The sequence below is a fragment of the Erpetoichthys calabaricus genome, chromosome 8 (assembly GCF_900747795.2).
Source record: "Erpetoichthys calabaricus chromosome 8, fErpCal1.3, whole genome shotgun sequence".
Taxonomy (NCBI): Eukaryota; Metazoa; Chordata; class Cladistia; order Polypteriformes; family Polypteridae; genus Erpetoichthys; species Erpetoichthys calabaricus.
In genome coordinates, this window is record NC_041401.2 from 241,163 (window position 1) to 264,083 (window position 22,921).

Here is a 22,921-nt window from a genome sequence, read left to right on the forward strand (position 1 = left end):
TTACGTACAAATAACATAAAGAATTTTATGATGAAGGCCTAATATGAGCTTCCCCTGTTTCAAAAGCTAGCAGCCGCCACTGGTTCGTACGGTCCGGATGGATTAATTGTATTTACATACAATCCTATGGGGGAAATTACTTCGGGTCACTGTACTTTTAGGTTTATTTTATTTAGTTCCTGAAAGTGGATGCATGGCCATAATTAAGTCTTTCATTCCAAAAAAAAAAAAATCCATCCTCAATATAACTTTGAGAAGGTCCAATCAAGCCATTTGCTAGACGTTCCCTTATGGACTCGTCTGGTACTTTGGTTTCAGCTTTAGAGCGGGCCCTTCAGGAAACTGAGCACCAGGTAAGAATTCAATGGAACCGCGGTAAGGACGATGTGGAGGAAGATTCAGGATTTAAATTTACTATAAACATTGAAGAAGAGATGATGTTCAGGTGGTAGTAACTTGACATTAGGAATATACAAGTCTGGAAACGTAGAGAACCCCAAGAGACTCACAATTCATGTCATTACACTGCTTTGAACACAAAAAGAAATGTCTTCCAAATATGCACAAGTCACTCGGTTTGAAGTCTAATGAGAAGTTTTGCAGATTCCACTCAGCCTTTCCCAATTGGATCCCCGTCTACACAGGAATGTTTTAAACTGAATTTTTAGCGGACTCTTATGAAGTCGCACTTATTCTCCTAAACACAGACATTTCATATTTTTGGCAGAACCCGAGTCAAGTAATGCATAAAAACAAATCACCCATTCATACTAACTGGTGAAACAAACCCTCAATAAACTATTTATTTATGTGTTCAGCTAAAGTAAATTAAGTTACATCACATTTTATTCATTTTAACCAAAATTCATTTAACAAAATCTAAGCATTTTGCTAGTTCATTAACAAAGACACAGACAGACCCCAAATGCACCTACCAGGATTCTCTGGGTGCACAACATGAAATTGATGCAGCAACCTGGGGACACCGACTAGGTCACTCTGGACCAACTTGGGGACACCGACTAGGTCACTCTGGACCAACTTGGGGACACTGAGTAGGTCACTCTGGACCAACCTGGGGACACCGACTAGGTCACTCTGGACCAAGCTGGGGACACCGACTAGGTCACTCTGGACCAACTTGAGGACACTGAGTAGGTCACTCTGGACCAACCTGGGGACACTGAGTAGATCACTCTGGACTAAGGATTGATTTTTGGGTCTGTTCCCCTTCCAATCAACTAGATAATAATTAGTAGATCTATTTGTATATAAATCTCAAGCTTCTTTAAATTCAAATTCATTGTCACCATCAATAACAATCAGAGGGGTGGAATCCTGGCCTTGACGTATTTACTGGACTGCACTGATCTTAACCTAGAAATGGGGAATGGCAAATAAATCTTCAGATAACTCGGTAACCCAGGACCAAGACTCTTGACAGTAACGTGCTGTGTGACAAGCCCTTGCCCTCTGCCCAGCCTTAAATTTAAGGACCAGACAACTTTTGCAATTTGCAGAACGTTTGCCAGCAATCCCTGCCGCCCTTTGAGTCTCCTGAATCCTGCACACCAAGTCAAATACGCAAAAAGGCTGGAGGCTGAAGGACGCACTCAAGGCGAACCGAACAAATGAAGCTTAACACCAGGCAAACATTCAAAAGGTGACCTTTAAATTGAGAAACGAGATCAAAACTTTCTGCTAAATTGTACTAACTGTAACCAGGAATCCCAGTCGGACTGGAGAGCTTTACCTGAACAATGTAACTCCTTTTCTAAATCTTCATTGGCCCATTCCGTTAACCCGTTGGCCTCAGGGTGATAACCCGAAGTTAGGCGTACATAACGCTGTACATCGAAGCACGAAGTGCTGAATGATCAACATGAAACCCAAAGCGCCAGCCCAAACTATCAGGTCAAACTCACTGAAAGTAAACATGTGAGTAAACCCTTAAAGGCTTCCTCCTAACAGATTTCTTTTTTAAGATTTAGAGAATCCACAATCTCGGACGACTCCCAGTAGTGCGGCGCTGGTTTATTCACGTCCAACAGCACAATTCGTAACAGTGGATCTTAGCAAGGAACACATAAAATGGCAGCACCCATTAAAAACAAACATGGCATCTCACACATTTGCAGATTTATTATTGAATTCAAAACGTATAGAATGCAAAAAATGAAAAATGAAACAAACGTCTATTGACTTTAGAGACAAAATTAACTGAACCAAGAGAAATAAATTCAATTAACAAAATCTAAAACTCTAATGCCAGTCCATGACAGCATGCAATGATCAGACAGAGAGACAAGCAGAAGGACACACAGACACAAAGGCACTCACCGGTGGTGTCGGACCACCATTATTTTCTGGATTTTTCTGAAAAATAAAGAGAAAGCAGAAATTTGGGAATGTGTCCTTCACGAGGAGTCGTGTAAATCTTGACTAACAGCTGCTCTAAAAGTGTTTGGTTTGTGTTGTGTTGCCTTGTGTCCCGGTGTACCTGTGTGCAGATGTGTCAATGACATCCCATGACAATCCAGCATCTGTGTCCTGCCTACCCGATGCCCCCTCAAACTCCAGTCCTAGTGGTGCCCTCCCACCCTGTCTGTCTTCTTGTATGGTCAGGCCCCTCTGGGAGTCCTGAACATCTCCCTTCAGGTTTGTAGTGACAGATGGCACCGCCAAGAAGATGTGGGGGCAGAGACAGAGAGGTAAGCCGATGTCACCACGAGGCGCCTGCTCGTGGTATTCAGAGGTGGTCTCTGTGTGGCTGACTAGCGGAGCTCACACTGTAAGGAGACCACTTCTGAGTCCAATGTTGCGGGTCTATGGCTGACCACGGCAGGTGTGAGTCCACATCAATACAAGGCTGCAGCTCCTCCTCGAGTCTTCACATGGATCAGATGCTTCACGTTGACAATGTGCATTAATAGCAGTTGGCTTCTTCATTTTTAGATCATACTGCTGGGACACACTTGAGAACTCGTGATGCCAGCTGTCTTGCTGCCACCGGCCCGAGGGCACACAGTCAGGGTAGTAAGAGTAGGAGTGGAGCCCAGGAGGCCAATTGGAACAACCAACAATATAAAGCCAGCAAAGGTAAGTGGGTATAAAGCTGAGGTTCAGGGCTGGAGGTCCATGGTCCACATTTGAACAAAATGTTTAGCGTGCGTTAGCTGTAGTCTATGAATATGCAGATATTTAAGATTTAAATAAGCCACACATTTAAATTTCAACAAACACTTGACTACAAAAAAAGGAAATTAAAGGTTTGTGTCTGGTGAACCAACAATCCTCCAATTAAAACACAGCATTTCCAAGAGCCCGCCCTCTCAGCGCTCGATGAGTGAAAGTGAAGAAGGTGCTGAGAACATCGGTTAGCACCTCAAGAGTTTGTTCACACAATCGTCCATCTCTTAAAGTTTATTAGCTGCACAAAAGATCAGACATCGGCCTCGCTGTGGGGCCTGAGCTTGCGTTGCCGAACGAGACCCCCATCAGTCTTTAGCTGGCCCCCTGGTCAACCAGCAAGTAGCCGGTCAGGAGATTCTAACAATTCAGTCACTCGGCCGCTGAGCAGTTCTCATGAGAGGATGATGAAGGTCGCAGTAAGGCAAGATGGTGGATGAAACAAACTTCTACGCGATTCCAAATAATTATTTAGGGAGAAGCTTTTTAGGCCATCAGGACATTTTGATTCATTTTTCAAACCTTTGATTCTCATTTCAAGTCCTGGGCTTTGCCAGTTGGATAAGAATGACGTTTGGCCCAGACTTTTGCTTAACCCATCATTTCCTGCTCTGATCTTTATAGAATTTTCACAGCTCTTTGAACTTACAACATTATGATATTTTTGAGATACCATTTTTCTTATCATTGACATCTGCCATCTTGTTTTCCAATATGTCCAATACTGCTGTTGGTTCTCTTCCCCCATCGGTACCACACGATGTCCAGGAGCCCGGCTATTGTGTAAAAGCTTTGTGAAGGGTTAGTTAGTTAGTTCACAATCTTCTCAGGGAGCCCGCCTGGTCAGGTTGGCTTTTGGGTTTTGATTCTTTTGACTTCAGAGCCCTGCTGTCTCTCATTTCCTGGTTTTGGTGCGTATCGTCTGAGTGGCACTCCACCGTGGCAGCACGCTGGCCAAGTAGTGTTACAGTAGGGCGCCTGCTCAGCCCAGGGTTACTGGGCACTACAGAGGGTGGTGAAGGGCACAAAATGTCTGCCATCCCAGGACATGCATGATACACACTGACTCAGTTGCCTTTTAGGACCACTAGAATAATAATAATAATAATAATAATAACTTCAGGAACAGCTTTTCTTCTCGGCTGTGTGACAGCTGACCACCAGATGGTTGTTCCCTGTGTAGATCCTCTTTTTTAGAGTCTCATGTTGTGTTTCTTGTCTTTTTGTCTGTCACTGGTCACGATTGTACTGTAGTCACAGGTCCTTGGGTGACATGCAATCAAGAACTTCTTTGTACTGAGGATGACAAATGTGAACTTGAACTTGATGGTGAAGGAGAAGGACAAGGATGGACAGGAAGATAAGAAGACCTTCTGTGTGGTCCTTAGGCCGTGTTCTTCCCATCGCAGAATGAAGTAGATTAATTTTATTAAAGGGATCAAGAAATGGAGTGAGTGACAATACCATGGGGGGGCTAAGACATGTATTTACATATTTATGTAGTCATTAAGGACCACTACGGGTTGAAATTATAAATCAGAAATCAACACGCGAACTCATAGTCGTACACTTGTGCTAAATGCATAACCTTTAAGCCATGAACAATGACACGCAGTCCACATGGCACCAGTGACATCACACAATGCAGCCTCTGGTGAACATAATGGAAGTGAAGACTTGGGAGTCTCAATCCTTCCAAAGAACACATTTTACGAAACTAACCATACAGTGAAAATGCTCAAAATGTCCAGAAATAAATAAGAGTAACATTATTCAGAGCAGGAAAACTTCCTACCGCCGCCTGAATCCTAAAAGGTCATTTGTGGCGAGTCTACCAATCAGCAGGTGCCAACAGCGCCATTAAGAATCAAAACGTTTGTCCAGTTTGCTCCATGCTGATGACAAAGGACATCGGGGGGTCTGAGAGGAGCAGTTGCTGCTGCTCAGCCACAATGAGGGACAAGCTGACGTCTTCCATTGGATTTTCAGTCATTGATCTTCCCTGCAGCGGACATCCCAGAAAATTCCCTCAAACATTTACATTTAGAATTTACAAATTTGACCCTAAATATTTCATTTGCGCTTTATTTTAGATGAGCTGCCGCTTTAAGTGAATCAGCTGGGTGACCAGGACTAGTAGCCTTGGGTATAACTCTGTGCAAAAGTTCAGAAAACATTCAATGCCGGCACAAAACCAGAAGAGGTGACAAGCAGGTGACTGAGCTCGACGTGTCCGGGACACCCGGGGGGAACAAAGATGAGTATCTGAGGGGCCAATGAGAACGAGAAAAGTTTCAGTTTTAGAAAAAGGTCCATTAGATGTGTTATTCTTTAATAATAAGAATACTAATACATTTTACTTATATAGCGCCTTTCCTATGCTCAAGGCACTTTAGAACCATCAGCTAAACAAACTGAAGCAGCATTGAATTCTGGGATGCAAGCAGACTTGCTAATACAGAGAACTCTGGGAGAAAGATGCGCATGAAGAGCAAACATTAAGAAGCGGTGTAAGAACACGTGGAATGGGGGCGTCCAGGGACTCACAATTAGCTTCAAGTAACTTTAGGATGACAGACGAGCGAGCGCACAAAGAGAAATTCTCCATCATTCCTACTGGTGTGACGCAGACGAATATTCAGCTGTGGAGGTGGACAGACGTGAAGCACACAACGTGCCTGCTTTCAGAATGGAGGACACTGCGCCTGCTATGAAGAGGCACTGAAAAGGGCACGCGGGCATTAGGAGGAGGGCACGGCACAGCGCGGACCAACCCTGCTCCATTATGGCACATCCTTTTAAGGAAGGCTTAGCGGGATTAAGAAGAAGAAGACTCTTTAAATTGAAGAAGACTCTCCTGCTAATTCTGAGGTAAAGCCCGCTGTGTCAAACGCCGAGTTGAATCGTTCAGTTTGACTTCTGCTATTTCGTGCCTGCTTTCCCTGCCAAGTTCCCACTGAACGTGCCTTGTTTTTGATGCCATGTGCCCAGGTGAGCTCGTCTTAGTGAGTTGTTGCTCGTTTTGCTCCTTCAAAGGCAGCCATCTTGCCTTCTTGGAGAGCCGTTTATGTTGGTGAAGGTGTGAACTGTGCAGGGGTAACCGTGAAGTCGCCATCTGCTGTGGTATTGTGAAACTGAGCTCGCCAGCCAGCCTCTGTCGCTTTCGGGGGACTCTTGGTGGCTCAGCTTTGAGTGCCAGGAGTGAGGAGTGAGGAGTGGATTTCACGGGCTGTATGTGTCAATCAGTGCTAACAATCTGGACGTTTCCAGTACCCCCTTTGAGGTTAAAGTGCCCTTCCTGGCACCACAAAACAAAGTCATACAAGCCTTCAGTGTGTCCTTTAAAGACTCCACCAACCCCGCTTGTGCCCATTGGCTTTGGTCACCGATGGCACTTTTGGACCTGGCCTGCCCAACAGTCTAACAAATCAATAAACAATGCCAGTTTGCCAGTTGCTCTTTGGGTGGTCACCCAAACTTTTCAGGGTGGCAGGTGCCAACTATTACCTTAACATGGATTAGAACACGTGGGCACAGAATGTCAGTGCATGTATTTTCATTTTTGGATGGCATTCTCTTCTTTAAGTTTGTTCTTGTCATTCTTGTCACTTTTTACTTGTTAAGACAGTGACGTGATCTGCCATTTTGTGCAGGTGATAGGACCTTTGTCAGTAAGCCTGAGCCTCGTGCCAAAGGAGTGTGGGCACCTCGTGTGTTTATTAAGTCTGATCTTGTGCTCAATTTCACATTTGAGTCCTCAGCTTTCTGCCTCGATTGAATTCCCTTTGACTTTGTCTGCCATGGAGGGCGCGACATCAGAATAAACTGAAGTCCCTTTAACTGTCACACTTCAACACTCCCTGACACTTGAAAATGACACAAGACTGTGGCGGTTTGTCGTTCTGTGCTGCCCTGAAAAGCTGAAGCTTCCGTCCATTTTAGACAAACAGAGAAAATGGAATCAAATGCAATGGAGAATAACAGCATTAAAGATTAAAGTAGCAGAACTTCTAAGAAATGGCATTTGTCAGAAAGCACAGCATGTCATTAGAAGCTTTTCACTATTTAGTGTTAACAATAAACACCAGCAATAAAAGCGAAATTGAGCTAAGGGTGGCACAGTGGCACAGAGGTCAGCCCTGCTGCTTTGGTGGCCTGCTTGTTGAATGTCCTCTCGACGTCGAGGGTTAAGTGCGTCAGAGAACAACACGGAAAACTAAATCAATTCATATACAAAGACTGAGAAGGAAACACTTCAAGACAAAGGAAACTCCAACAGGTGGTGCACGGAGGAGCAAACATCTCATAAGAAGCAGCAAAGAGCCTCACAAAGATGGCAGCAAGCGGCTTGAGACAAAGCTCAGATGGCACAACGCATCTGCCACCGTCAAATCAGTGAAGGTCACTTTGAGATGCAGACGTCTACAGCGCCTTCGTCTCACTGAATAGAACCTGCACCTCTGTTATTGTGGTGAGGGGGCAAAGGACGGGCGCCAGCAGAGAACACCAGTCAGCAAAAACCAAAAGATAAACAACTCAACCAAAGGACATAAAGCACTTGGGCAACGGCGCCAACCTTGAAGTGCCACACAGCCATCTTGGGTGACTACTAGACGCCACCTGACCAAAGCATTTAGAGCGGCTTGTATCAACCGGATTATGAAACCAAAGCGGCCATCTTAACATGGCGGCGCCCAGTAGCTGTGGACTGGAGGAGGCGCTGTTCCCGGACCCACTTAGTGTTTCAATGGCACAAAAGAAAAATTCAAACAACAGCAGGCCACTCAGCCCAACAAAGCTTGCCAGTCCACTTAACTCATCTAAAACAACAGCAAGTCGAGGTCCCTAAAGTCCTTCTGTCCACCACACTGCTTGGTCACTTACTCCGTGTGTCTGTGCTTCTCTTCCTAAGGTTTGTGTGACATTCGCCCTTCACACGTCTCCAGCTGTGTCCCCGTGTCCTTGTTAATTCTCATCTTAAAGTTGTCATCTTGACCCACCGGACTGACTCCCTTCACTTATTTTAAACACTTCACTCTATCTATCTATCTATCTATCTATCTATCTATCTATCTATCTATCTATCTATCTATCTATCTATCTATCTATTATATACTGCCTTTCACTCTGTTTATCTATGTATCTATCTATCTATCTATTATATAGTGCCTTTCACTCTATCTATCTATCTATTTATCTATCTATTTATTATATAGTGCCTTTCACTCTGTTTATCTATCTATCTATCTATCTATCTATCTATCTATCTATCTATCTATTATATAGTGCCTTTCACTCTATCTATCTATTATATAGTGCCTTTCACTCTGTTTATCTATCTATCTATCTATCTATCTATCTATCAATCTATTATATAGTGCCTTTCACTCTATCTATCTATTATATAGTGCATTTCACTCTATCAATCTATCTATCTATCTATTATATAGTGCCTTTCACTCTGTTTATCTATGTATCTATGTATCTATCTATCTATTATATAGTGCCTTTCACTCTATCTATCAATCTATCTATCTATTATATAGTGCCTTTCACTCTGTTTATCTATCTATCTATCTATTATATAGTGCCTTTCACTCTATCTATCTATCTATCTATCTATCTATCTATCTATCTATCTATTATATAGTGCCTTTCACTCTATCTATCTATTATATAGTGCATTTCACTCTATCTATCAATCTATCTATCTATCTATCTATCTATTATATAGTGCCTTTCACTCTATCTATTATATAGTGCCTTTCACTCTATCTATCTATCTATCTATCTATCTATCTATCTATTATATAGTGCCTTTCACTCTGTTTATGTATCTATCTATCTATTTTATAGTGCCTTTCACTCTATCTATCTATCTATTATATAGTGCCTTTCACTCTGTTTATCTATCTATCTATCGATCTATCTATTATATAGTGCCTTTCACTCTATCTATCTATCTATTATATAGTGCCTTTCACTCTGTTTATCTATCTATCTATTATATAGTGCCTTTCACTCTATCTATCTATCTATCTATTATATAGTGCCTTTCACTCTATCTATCTATCTATCTATCTATCTATTATATAGTGCCTTTCACTCTATCTATCTATCTATTATATAGTGCCTTTCACTCTGTTTATCTATCTATCTATCTATTATATAGTGCCTTTCACTCTATCTATCTATCTATTATATAGTGCCTTTCACTCTATCTATCAATCTATCTATCTATTATATAGTGCCTTTCACTCTATCTATCTATCTATCTATCTATCTATCTATCTATTATATAGTGCCTTTCACTCTATCTATCTATTATATAGTGCCTTTCACTCTATCTATCTATCTATCTATTATATAGTGCCTTTCACTCTGTTTATCTATGTATCTATCTATCAATCTATTATATAGTGCATTTCACTCTATCTATCTATCTATCTATCTATCTATCTATCTATCTATCTATTATATAGTGCCTTTCACTCTATCTATCTATTATATAGTGCCTTTCACTCTATCTATCTATCTATCTATCTATCTATTATATAGTGCCTTTCACTCTGTTTATGTATCTATCTATCTATCTATCTATCTATCTATTATATAGTGCCTTTCACTCTATCTATCTATTATATAGTGCCTTTCACTCTATCTATCTATCTATCTATCTATCTATCTATCTATCTATCTATCTATCTATCTATTTATTATATAGTGCCTTTCCTATCTATCTATCTATCTATCTATCTATCTATCTATCTATCTATTATATAGTGCCTTTCACTCTATCTATCTATCTATCATATAGTGCCTTTCACTCTGTTTATCTATCTATCTATCTATCTATCTATCTATCTATCTATCTATCTATCTATTTATTATATAGTGTCTTTCCTATCTATCTATCTATCTATCTATCTATCTATCTATCTATCTATCTATCTATCTATCTATCTATCTATTATATAGTGCCTTTCACTCTATCTATCTATCTATCATATAGTGCCTTTCACTCTATCTATCTATCTATCTATCTATCTATCTATCTATTATATAGTGCCTTTCCTATCTATCTATCTGTCTATCTATCTATCTATCTATCTATCTATCTATCTATCTATTATATAGCGCCTTTCACTCTGTTTATCTTTCTATCTATCTATCTATCTATCTATCTATCTATCTATCTATCTATCTGTCTATCTATCTAACTATCTATTATATAGTGCCTTTCCTATCTATCTATCTGTCTATCTATCTATCTATTATATAGTGCCTTTCACTCTATCTATCTATCATATAGTGCCTTTCACTCTGTTTATCTATCTATCTATCTATCTTTCTAGTGCTGCTGTGTCTTTATGGAGAGCACAACTGCCCCCAGGACTCCAGATGAGGCCTCATTATTGTCTTATAAAGCTGAACCTCCTGTGACTTGTACTCCACACGTCAAGGCGCTATATAACCTGACACTCTGTGAACCTTCTTAATGGCGTCTGCACACCGTCTGCCAGTTGATAGTCCTCTTTGACTCCTAAGGGGGACTCTCAATGTTCAGACCCCCCATTGTGTTTTCACACCTCACATTTTTGCTTCCTACATGTAAAACTTTACATTTACTGACATTAAATGTCATCCAAGCCCCTCTGTGATGACTCCGTGGATTCGAGACCCAATGCCAGTTTAGCCAGCTTGTGATTTCTATTAAATAAATGACATTAAATGAGCAGGAGATATGAGAACAACGGAGACAGAAGGGAAGACGTCTCCGCATTTCTAACTGCTGCTCCCTGATCTCCGGTCCCACTCAGCCACCTCACACTCCCTGGTCCTCCGCCCTTCTTGCCTGTTGACCCCTCGTCTGTTGCTCTTCCTGACCCCGAGTCCACTGCACCTCCTCGTCCCCTAACTCATGTCATTCAGCCGCTCTCCGTCACCTCCTCCTGTCTGACGTGAACTCAGACCAGTGACTGGAGTGAGTGGTGTTGAAGAAACAGGCCTGGCATGTCGGGTGACAGCGGCTGATTGGTCTGAATGTCCGGTCATTAAAGGGTGTCCTGGTGACGCTGGTCAGCTCGTCGTAGGTCTTGTCATCACGGCGCCCGTCACTCCTCGCGAGTCACGAATGACTTTCTCGATTATTTGGAGTTCTGATCATCGTATCGCTGCTCGATGTTTTGTTGTTCATTTCTTGTTTTTATTTTCAGTTTTGTGTCCTAGAAATCTGACAGGAATTTTGTTAATTTTACAGAAACCTCTGAAAAGCGGGAGGTGCAGCTCTGGGCTGAAGTCCCATTGATTTATTAGACCAATACAAGTCAGCCAAAGCGCTGGCACACCCTGGCATTTGTGAGCCCTGGACATGCCCCCCCCACTCCCTTACGCCTGCACACCCCTACAGCATCTGAAGACGACGACGCCGGTGCACTGGACTTCTACTGAGGGTCTCCTGTCAGGCTCTGCCCGCAGACGAGCCCCTTTAAAGGGGGTATTCGTGTGGCTGGTGTCACCATTGTGCCTTTGACATGACGCGGTGGGTGGCACGACCTTCATACAGCGAGGGCCATTCTGAGGAGTTAGTGCTCCCTGCTGGACGTATGTGGGATATTAATTCATGAAGAAAGGCCCACCAACACAAGCAGGGTGACGAGCGCCACTTCATGTGTGTATTTGGGTGGGCCGGGGGAGAGACGGAATAGCAAAGCGCAGTGGATCTGCTGCCCCCATTACAAGGGCACTGCCAATCACTGCTGTATGTTTCGGGGACGTCCCTTACAGGGATGACTTGTCATAAGAAGCCCTGAAGTTTTGTTGCTTAATTCAACGTTCAGCGACTGCCCACCGAGATGCCCTTCAGCCATTGGGCCTAAGCCACCTCCTCAGCTTAATTTTACATTTCCCTGAAGCCTGACTTCATTGTTTTCCTCGGAAGACCCTGGCACTTTTCCCAGATCACAATTACTTCTGGCACCAGAGCCAGGAGGCTTCAACTGTCTAAAAAGAAACATAAAATAAAAGTTGAGCCAAAAAACAAAAAGTGCAGAATTAGAAGGAAAGGCAAAGAGCCTGTTGGGGGCAGCACTGCACCTCACGCCCCGCTTAACCTCCCAGACGCCCTGACAGAAGTCAGCGAGTGCCACGCAGTGTCGGCCCCGGCCTCTGGGGGGCGCTGTAGCGCGGCTCTGGCTACGTATCCACTCAGGGCATGCGCGGCGCTCGCTTACCGTTGGCGGTGAACCCGTGGGGCAGATGGGACAGCACTCTCCTTCTGGGATCTCGGGAGACGGGCAGTCTAAAGGTTCATCATCACAAATGACTTCATCGCACAGGACGGCGCCATCGTCACACACGCAGATCTGGCACGGCTCCGGCTTCCACACGTCCTTGTTGGCGTAGGTCTGGCTCTCATATGTGCACGTGCCAAGAACAACTGCGGAGAAGAAGAAGAAGAAGAGAAGAAAAGATGGCGGGGTGAGTAGGCGTGCTGCACCAGGACTCTCCACTAGGGTTATGATGGGATGGGAAAGCAGCAGTTCTGTTGTGCAGGGACACGGCGACCCGTTATCTGACTGTAAATGCTGCACTTATGGAATGAACTTCTCTCCATCCATCCATCTGTCTGTCCGTCTTCTTAATGTGATTATTCAAGGCCGGGCGGCAGGGCAACTGAAGCCAAAGCCAGGACCCTAACGTGCCATTTAATGCTGCATTAACCTACCAGGGTCACATTTCGATAATTGCCATTATATCAGCTGGCATATAAAGACACGTACCCCTCCTGTTTCACGGTGCCATGTGAAAGTATCTCCAAGGCTGTCCCAACATTGCGCCTGAGGAGAAGCCACCTTTTTTAAATCAAGTCTGCACATCCCCTAAGCCCCTGTGCTTCTCTATGCCCCTTGGTACTCGAAGACTGATGTTACCTAATTCTGACTCCTGCTTCAGAGCCACTCCATACATAGTCATGGTGACCCTAACCCTAATGGCATCACCATCAATGTTCGCCGCATTTCCTCGTTGGTCTACCGCAGCCGTGGTGGCCCGTGCGCAGCCCTGAGCTCTGCGTGCTATGACTTCTGCTCACCACAAGATGGCACTGTGCCCGTTCTTTTCGAAGCTCCGAAGTGGCGGCGCTTTTTCCGGAACAATCAAGAAACGTCAGAAGCTTCGCGGGGCTTCGTCCTCCATCACCAGACCAACGAGTGGGAACAAAAACCTGCAGCCACGGGGATTGGGGGTCCCAGGAGTAGAGTCCCGAAGCACCGAGGGGACAGACTGACGCCCAAGCGGCCGGCGTGAACTTGCAAACAGCGACTCTTAATGGGCTGCGAGTGGCACAACTGATGGCCAACGCTGATGGCAGGCGAGTGCCACCTGTGCAGAAAGCAGTTGGGACTTTAAAGGTGGGCACGCAACCCAAAAAAATAACCCAAAACACTTTGGGAAGTATAAATGAATGTATATAACTACTATACTCTCGGCGTCGGAATGGAGTAATGCGACTGAAACTAAGCGCAAGGACCCCCGGGTGACATTACATTGTGAAATGTGACAATCGAAGCTGCGGGGACAGAAGGTTAAGGGAGGCCAAGCCAGTGGGACAAGCAGGAGGGGCGAAGGGACAGTCCGTGTTCTTCACATGTAGCCCGTGGCCAGTGGCAGCCGATGCCAACCTAAGGAAGGAGGTGGCAGTGCCAGTGGTTTGGGGGTACATCCTCCATGTCCAGGTTTAATGCGAATGTCGCTGACCTCTTCGCGCTTTTCAAGGGTCGCCTGCGCAGTGTCAGCTTCCACGAGCCGTTAGAATTGCTGCCTTAAAAGGGCTTGTCGAGCTAACGGGGCGCCCGCCTCCATTTACTTGTCAAAATGCAGCCAATCCGAAGCCCCCCCCCATCACTCCCTCCCTCTGGTATCTCGGCCAGGGTGCTGCATTGCTGCCATCATTTAGCCTCCATGTACACAAATCCCAGCTGGCATGAGCCTGGCACCGACGCATCGCAATTTGCCGAATTATGGCCAGATCCTCATGACCAAACAGACGAGCGCTATATAGCGCCTTGCTGCAGCGCACCGTTAGACTCTGCTGTTGTGCTGCGTTAACTTTGTTGTCTTGAACTTTAGGGCGCTGAACGGAATAAAGGGGGGGGGTAAAGCGGCGCTCTTTGAATATGAACGTGAAGGCGGCAGATCAGGTGGCGCACACGTACCCTACCGTGCACTTAGCACACTCGAAAGGCGCTATACACGACCAGGACACGCCTACTAAGCCCACCTCGGGTTATCAGGAATGGCAACGAGGAAAAGAAATCCGCAGTAGCGGCGCGGAGAGCCCGACAGGTTAGGAACAAATTAAAAATGGCGACAAAACATTTAAATGGTGACATCTGCGAGCGCCACAGCCGAGTCACGGGCATCGACCTGTGCTAGCAGACATCTCTGTCTGTCCGGCGAGTCCTGAGGCATAGCGGGGAGTTTGGTGAGCCTTACTGACCTGTCCGGTGCTCAGACTCAGACAGCTCATCGATACGAGAGACCTGACAAAAGCCGCGGATTACGAGGCCGAGCGCCGCCGCGGTGTCCACTAAAAAACTTCAGGGCGAAACTTATTAAACTTTACGCAGAGAATCACAGACCCTTGGAATAAGGGACCGAGTAGCATGGTGGACGGTAAGACTTTCGGGACTTTCAAAACTCTGCGGTGGGTTGGCACCCTGCCCAGGATTGTTTCCTGCCTTGTTGGCTGGGATTGGCTCCAGCAGACCCCCGTGACCCTGTGTTCGGATTCAGCGGGTTGGCAAATGGATGGTTGGATGGACTTTCAAAACTCGACTTGATGTTTTCTGGAAGAATGAAGAGGACAGGACTGGCGAGCTTTGCTGGGCTCAACGGCCTGTTCTCGTCCAGATTGTGCTAATGTTCTAATTCTTAACGGGATTAAACCGAAAAGTGCGCCCGTTAACGCCGGGTCCGTTCTCGTCACGTGACTGCGCCTGCGCTCTCTCTCACTCTCTGTCTCTCTCCACAATTGAAATGCGCGTGCACGACGACAAGCGGCTACATGTTTGTGACATAACGAGAGAGACAGAAATACATTTTCAAATTAAAATGCAAGAGGCTCATATTATGTTGACATTGTTAAAATGTAACTGTCATGTTATTTAATTCATTGATAATGACTTTGATGTAAGTGTGTGTGCGTGTGCCGTAAAAAAATTAGGAAATGATGAATTCAATCCTGCTTAGTGAGTTTACGTCAGCATGCGCGACGTCAGAGTTTCAGGGCAGCGTCAGCAGTGACGTCAGAGACCCGCGAGTTTGAACGGCTGCCTCTTTAATGTGTGGCCTGTAAATGAAGCCCGCTTGTATAAAGGATTATTATTATTATTATTATTATTATTATTATTATTATTATTATTATTTTAATTTACATAGGAAAATAAGAGCATATTAAATGTTAACAAATGAAAGGAGACCATTCAGTCTTTTAAGCTTTTAAGCTCATTTCTTTTGCTAGGTAATAGTGATAATGTATCTAATATTGTTATCATGCTGGCTGCTTACAGAAAATAAAACACCACAAGTAGAAGTTCTGAGTAAAGACCTCCAATCCAACTTGTTATTATAAAACATGTCCCCTGTTAATATGAAATAAATGAGATAATCATTCAAAATAAGCCCCCACACCTCAGCTTGGCGTGTCACAGTCAGGGCTCCTCAAACCCTTCAGAGTTTTTCCTTCTCATTCATCAGCAGTTTCCAGTGTGGTTATTGTCACCCATACAGAAGTGTCACCGCAGTCCTCTGCTGCTGAATCTTTTGATGACCAACGTGTGCCCTCAAGCCACAAATGGTGAATTCTTACTGTAGTTGTTGTAGTCTTTGATTTTTTTACCACTTCAACCCCTGTCATCGTACCCCAGACTGGTGACACCACCATACCAGAGGTGCCAACCACTGAGCCACCTTGCCATCCAAAATGAGTTTCATTTATAGGAGGCTGCGGGTCAGAGGGCACATGGTGACCAGTGGGTCAGTGCCGCTCCGATAACAGCCTGTCTCTTGGTGGTCACTGAGCCCATCTGTCTGTCTGTCTGTCCCTTTCTGAACTGAGCAGGACCCCTGAGGTGACAGGGCCTGTCCCAGCCATCATGGGCTCACTCACACACACACACCCATCATTCCCAGTTTAAAGTCACAAGTGAGCCCAGACTGCATTGTTTGGGGTCCCACAGTAAACCAGAGAGACGGGGTCATCATTTGACCTCCATGTTCGTAGGACAGGTGTGCCCAGGTGTGAGTCCTGCCTTGCTCAGATGCTGTCAGGGCAGGCTGCAGCTTCTCATCACCTCCCACTGGACGAGTGGCCGGGTACAGACAGGAGCTTGCGGGTCCGTTAAAGAGTGGCCACGTGGACCTTTGAGGGTTCAAACCCATACCAGCTTGGCTCTTCAAGTGTTTTCAGGAGTCACAATGCCTTTGTGATGTGTGCCCTCTTCTGCAGTCTTATGATTATTGAGCGGGCACTTCAAGGTGCCATCAGCTCCTGCCTGGCACTACCGAAGTGTACGCTGTGTCGCTTCATCTGCTCATCTACTTGGAAGCTGCAATCGTAATACAAAGCCATTGGACTTTCGTGTGACCCTCGAGGGGCCACCTCAGTGCCACTGCCATGTGGTGTCACCTGCACTTACCTGTTCAGTACAAGCTGATGCTGCTTGGTTTAGTTACCTGACACAACTGGTGCCACGCGGTGACTCTGTCCACAGTACCCTGACATGCTCCCAGGGTTAAGCATAGTGTCACCTGAGTGCCAAGAGTCTGCCAAGAGAGGGCATCCCGATCTGCCAAGTCCTGGTCTGCCAAGGTCCATCTCAAGAGAGCAGAAACCACTCAGCCTGTCAGAGTGCATCTAGTGCCATGGGGGCAACGACAGTAAAAGAAAGAAAGAAAGAAAGAAAGAAAGAAAGAAAGAAAGAAAGAAAGAAAGAAAGAAAGAAAGAAAGAAAGAGGGGAGACCCTGAAGCAGGCACCGCTTTACCAGCAGGAGGCGCCAGGCAGTCCCTGACACTTTGACTTTTTCGGCTGTTGTCATTTTATTATCTCTGTTCTCCGTCCCAACATGAAATGTAAAATGTTTGTCATCCATTTCTGCAAAACTACGAGGGGTTAGTAAGATGGAATAAAATATTCTTTCTGGATGGGTTACTTCTTACCGGCATTGAACTAAAGCAGACCCCAGCGTCCCACCCGAGGGTCACCAGTACCCGGCCACCTTCAGCTGACTGTCCCCTGGATTGGACTGCCATGGTGACTCGGCACCTTTATGGTTAAATAAAGAATATGAGTGGCACAGAATGGCCGGTCACATCAGGATGCCACATGGCATTGGAGCTAAATAGGCAGGCGCCCCCCAAATTGGATGATTTATTTAAATTTTCCAAAGAGCTTGGGTGGGCACTGACTGCCTTGTGAGATTCTTCAGTTGTTTTTATTATAAAAATGTCCCATCAAGATCAAAGTTGTTCATTTGTGTGACGTGCAGGAAAGGCGCTAGAAAAGTCAAATGTGTTCTAGCTCTTCTTCTTCTTCTTCTCATGATAAAGGGGCCGCTCTCTGTGTAAAGAGTTGTAAGGGTCTGCATCTGTTAGTCCAGTGGATGTGACCAAAGTGTGACGTGTGTACTGATGGCGGTGGCCTTGGGGGTCACAGCCAGCAGGACTCGGGTGTCCTCTCTACTCCTTCTACTTTTCTTCTGTGCCTTCTTATATTTCACATGTCCTATGAAGTAAGCTGCATGGCACCAGATGGTGGCACGGTGTACATGTTGGTTAATGAAAATGTCATTGGGCTCTGTGTGTGACAGGAACTGAGCAGAATCAGGTGACAATTAAACTAAATAACATCTAAGGCCACCTGATGTTCTGTGTCACATCACTGAGTCAACGCCTTTGGTCACTGGCAGTGGTCACTACATGTGTGACAGGAAACAATAATCGGCATATGAGTGACAGACTGTGACATAAATGAAGGAAGAGCAGCCACAGGTCTAGTGATGTGACACATGCTGAAGCGCAAAGAGATGGCAGTGCAAGTGAAGGGCGAGTCCTCAGCGGACCCTCATTCAAGCTGGTAGTCTGATGAGGCCACTGTGCTCTGAGCTTCTGGTGCCAGTTGGCATGTGTACCCATTTTAAATCACATCTGCCGTCCCCGTGGTCCTCTCCGCTGGAGGTCTGCAGCTGGACTCTCCTGCTAGTTTGTAGGTCAGCATTGTGACTTCGTATGGCGTTCACGTGACATTTCGCTCTGTCTGCTAGCAGGTGACGGGCAGCAGCTGCTGATTATACCCGCTGGGATTAGAAATCCCATTTCCCTGGTGGGGCACTTTCTTCAGAAATTCAAAAAGAGCGGGCACATGTTGCAGTTGTTATATAAAACCCTGGCCCACCACTTGCGCCGTTGTCGTCGCCGTCTCTGAGTTTATTCTTCACAAATCAGATTGTGACGTGACTTTGTCACTTTGTGGGGTTCACTTGACACGAAGAGACACGAGTGCAAGTCTCCCTGTGTGGGGGTCTGCCTGGAATCAGCCCCCTGTCCTGCCTTGTGACCGATGCTTGCTGGGGGGGGTCCCATGTCCCGCTCTGGATAAGCGGGTGTAGCTTTGCCAATAAGAAGCCTGATTTTCATCGGCCGTTCAAAGCTTTGTGTGAAGTTTCATCTTCTTTAATGATGTTAGTTATTGTAGCCTGGCACTTTGTTTTGTTTAAAATGGATGTCAATGTTTGTGCAGTTCATCTATTTAAAAAAGGGAAGCAACCAACTGCCCATAAAATGAGGTGGGCACGAGCCCTGGCAGTGAAGGGCAGAGCCGAGACGATTTGCTTGTGCCCGATGGCATCACGCTGATCTCCTTAAATAAATAAATAAAAACCAAAAAGGCAAATCCGTCCGGTGACCCCGTCAGGACTGGCGCCGACACCCCACGATGTTAGGACGGATGCGGGGGGGGGGTAAGGGGGGGGGGGATTGTGGGGGGTGAGAGCGCAGAGCGACAGCAGCTGCAGTGGCGCGAGAGAGCCGGCAGTGGGCAGCACTGACCTGCCATTCACGAGCGTACAGCGCCGGGGCAAAGGAGACGCACAAGGACTACAGGTGAGCCACTCTAAGCCACGCCCTCCGTGCCACAGAGATGCCCATAAATGTTTCTGGGCAGCCCAAGAGCTGGCATAACACCACCATGGGAACTGGAGCTGCCAGTAGGTATTTGTGACCCATCAAACTGGCCGCATTGTACCACAGGGTGTGCCCATCTTCATCATTTCATCTCAGTACCCCCGCCAACCAAGCCCATTGTAGCCCCACAGTCCGCCTGCATCTGTGGGCCATAATCTCAGTGACCCCCATCCTGTGCTACACACCCCCTCAGTACCCCCATTCTGCCTCGTGTAACACGCCCCTTTGGTGCCCTTCACGCTGCCTTAGCCCTGCCCCCTTATCTCTATCGAACGCCCCAGCACTGACCCACCTCAGTGCCCCCACCCTGCCCAACACCTCATACAGCCACTTCCTATTCCCCTCTTCTCCATCAAACACCCCCTCCACTGCCCCACCTCGTGCCCCCTGCTGTGCGCCCCCGGGGCTCGGCTGACTCACTCCAGCCAGCCTTTCACAATCGCTTTTGTTCACATGAGAAGTGTGTGACCTGCGGGTCGGCGGCGCTGCGCAGGGCACGGTGCCAAGGCTCGTCGATGTTTCTCATTTGTTTCGTGAACTTCATCGCTGCTCGCCTCATACTTGGCCACCCTCCCCACTGACACTTCGCTCAAGAATCTCCTTAATGGCTTGCCTGGGAAAACACGGAGGAGGGAAAGCAGCCCGCTGCCCACCACAAGGAGCTCAGGAAGGATAAAGTGGCATAAGTGCTTGGCTGTGCCCACTGTGCCCCATAGCCACCCTCAAATGGTTATGGATTAAGAGCACCCAGGTGAAGGGCGCTATATAAGTTCAAGGAGCACCATCCTCATTGTCCCACCTCACTGCCCCACTGCCCTCACTGGCCACACAAATGATAAAATGCTTTCTGCCTGGCATTGCTGTAGCTGTGCCAATGCCATGCATGATGTTCAGCCCACCCCACCCCACCGCCCCAGGATGGGGGCTGCTGCCAGCTGTGTAGAACAAGGGTGGGGCTGCAGAGCTTGCAAGCCAAGTGAAAGACCACTGGCCACAGCCTGCAAAAGTGGACACCCGATCCACTGTCCATCTGCATGCCCATTACAGCGCCCATTCTGAACTTCAGTGATCTGCACCCGTGCCACTTGCATGCCCACACACTTGCACACTGCCACTAACCTGGCCAGTTTTAGTACAGGATCGCAGGGGATTGGGTAGGAATCAACCGTGGACGGGATGCCAGTCCACTGCAGGGCCACTCGCCCACACCAGTCATCAACTGAATGGGCTGGACATGACAAGCGAACACCACACAAGTGGTGCCCAGAGGTCCACAGAATGCCCTGCAGAGGCTCTTGGGCTTCACCCGCATACACACACAGTGCCCCCTGCACTCCACGCCCCCCACCTACACCCCGGTCCATACCCGCCCGGCCACTGCACACTCACCGTTCTGCTGCGCGAGGACTCGGCCGAGCTGCAGCACGGTGATGAGGAGGACGCCCACGGAGGGCGCACAGCTGGTCATGCCTGGGCAGACACGAGATTCTGTGCAGCTGGACGTCGGTTGAGCAGCTCTCTGACTCCTCGCATGAGACGCCCGCTCTCCGCGCGGCACCCTTAAATAGCCGAGGCCGTCTGGCATCTCCCAAAATCCGTCCCACCAGCTGAAATCTGAGAGTTTGTCTCCCAAGAAGGCTGAGTGATTAATCTGCAGCTCCGTTTACAGCACACGGCCAGCATTTCTCAAATATTTACACGCTGCATCCGGAGCGCACCTCGCCCAAAGCTGTGGCCCCGGCAATCAGATGGTCCCGGACCCAGCTGCGCACACCTGGCAGGCCTGCGAGTGGGCGCCACCGCCTGGCGTATAGCGCCTTGTTCATCCCGTGCACCAGTGATGTGGCTGGTGCTGCCACCTGTGGCCACTAGAACTGGACGTCGCCAGCTGACTCTGTGGCACTCGCTTCCTTGTGACAAGTGGACAGCACCCTCTGCTGGCAGGCAGAAGAGTGACTACTGCCCACTAAACTGCACCCATCACCCAGTCATGTGGCGCTCTCTGCATGGCTGGCCAGTCTCAAACTGGACCCATGCCCAGGCCAATTCCCAGGCCCAGTAGTGAAGCTTGCGGGGGTGGTGAAAATTCCAAGAAATTCGTCTCTGGCCGCGCTTGACCCCTCCAGCTGAACACGAGCATTGAACGCGACTGGAGGTGACACCGAGAGACCCCATTCAGCACACCTGCCTCGATCCAAAGCCAGCTGTGGCCTACATTTATGGCGCATGCCAACCAGAGTGCCTCCTCGATGGGCTCTGTGCATGGGCGCAAGCTGATTAGTCAAGCCGGAGGAGGGCAAAAGTGGCACAGCAAGTCTGGAGGGCACAAGCGTATGCCACCGTGTTACATTCTAGCATGCGTAACTTGGCAGAAAGTCACCCTGAGTGGGCAGCCAGTCCGTCACATGGGATTTGAACCCAGGAGCAGTGAGGTGGCTGCCCCAACTGCTGCACCACCCTGCTTCTCCAGGCGCGGCTTTCTAGTAAGTCACCTCACCTCATATAGCGCCTTTCCACACAAAGGCACCTTATGAGTACACGGCTGTTGTTGTTTCTGTGCTCCTCTGAGGCTGTAGACCCTCACGGAGCCCTTCGAATGCCACCTTGCTGGGGGGGCAAATCAGGCGTATCATCCTCCCAACCCCCCACTCCTGCCACTGTCAGCCATGACAGGCCGCTCTTGTCTTTGTGCGGCGGCCGTCCCAACTTGTAACATTTTCCATGTGCGCCGAGACAAGACAGGCCCGATGGATGTGCCGCTGCGCTGGCTTGTTAGGTGGCACCGTGCCAGCTCCTCCACTTTGGGATGGTACAGCTGTGAAAATGTACATGAGTACCGGCCCCCCGGGGGTCACACCGGGGACACAGCTCGGATCCGAGACCCTGCTAGGCGAGCGAGAGGAAGGACAAGCAGCCGGACAGAGACGGGGCAACGAGGGTGCCATCACATGGGGGGGGCTCAGCCTCGGGGGCCCTTGTGAAAGTAACGGTGCATAACAATGTAGAACGGACCCTCGCACTCGCAGTGTCAGGGCAGAGACGAGCACTGGGTGGGGTGCAGCCCTCCCCCGCCGATTAGCGCATTCCTGGCCGTCAGCTGCCTCTCGTCACAGCCGCGCTGAATAAACAGACCCCGATGGGAGCCTTTGGGGGGGGGCCGGGGGGTTTGGGTGGGGGGGGGGGGGAGTGTGCATGGGTGTGCATGGGTGTGCGAGTCTGTTCAAGTGTGTGCAAATACATGTGTGTGTGTACGTGTGTGTACGTGTACATGTGTGGAAGTGCATGTGAGTGTGTGTGTAAATGTGTGTGTGTGCGTGTGTGTGTGTGTGTGTACATATGTGTATCCGTGTAAATGTGTGGAAGTGCATGTAGATAGGTGTGTACATGTAAATGTGTGTGTGTGTACTTATGTGTGTATGTGTAACTGTGTGGAAATGCATGTGAGTGTGTGTGTGTGCATGTGTAAATGTGTGCGTATGCATGTGTGT

At 47.4% G+C, this 22,921-nt stretch overlaps 1 protein-coding gene across 1 annotated transcript; it reads right to left on the bottom strand.

Annotated features, from left to right (window-relative positions):
• Nucleotides 1-2,124: 2,124 nt before the first annotated feature.
• LOC127529060 (collagen alpha-1(III) chain-like) lies at nucleotides 2,125-21,033 on the bottom strand. Its single transcript, XM_051931440.1, has 3 exons — nucleotides 20,823-21,033; nucleotides 12,423-12,628; nucleotides 2,125-2,376 (listed from the first exon to the last, which is right to left on the bottom strand). The coding sequence occupies exons 1-3, from the start codon at nucleotides 21,016-21,018 to the stop codon at nucleotides 2,293-2,295; spliced, it is 486 nt and encodes a 161-aa protein (XP_051787400.1). The 5' UTR covers nucleotides 21,019-21,033; the 3' UTR covers nucleotides 2,125-2,292.
• Nucleotides 21,034-22,921: the final 1,888 nt, after the last annotated feature.

Coding starts and splice junctions, on each gene's coding strand:
- LOC127529060 (XM_051931440.1), bottom strand. CDS start 21,018: ATGCCAGACGGCCTCGGCTATTTAAGGGTGCCGCGCGGAGAGCGGGCG. Junction 12,629..20,822: donor AGTCCTCGCGCAGCAGAACG/GTGAGTGTGCAG, acceptor TCTTCTCCGCAG/TTGTTCTTGGCACGTGCACA. Junction 2,377..12,422: donor CCACGGGTTCACCGCCAACG/GTAAGCGAGCGC, acceptor TTTATTTTTCAG/AAAAATCCAGAAAATAATGG.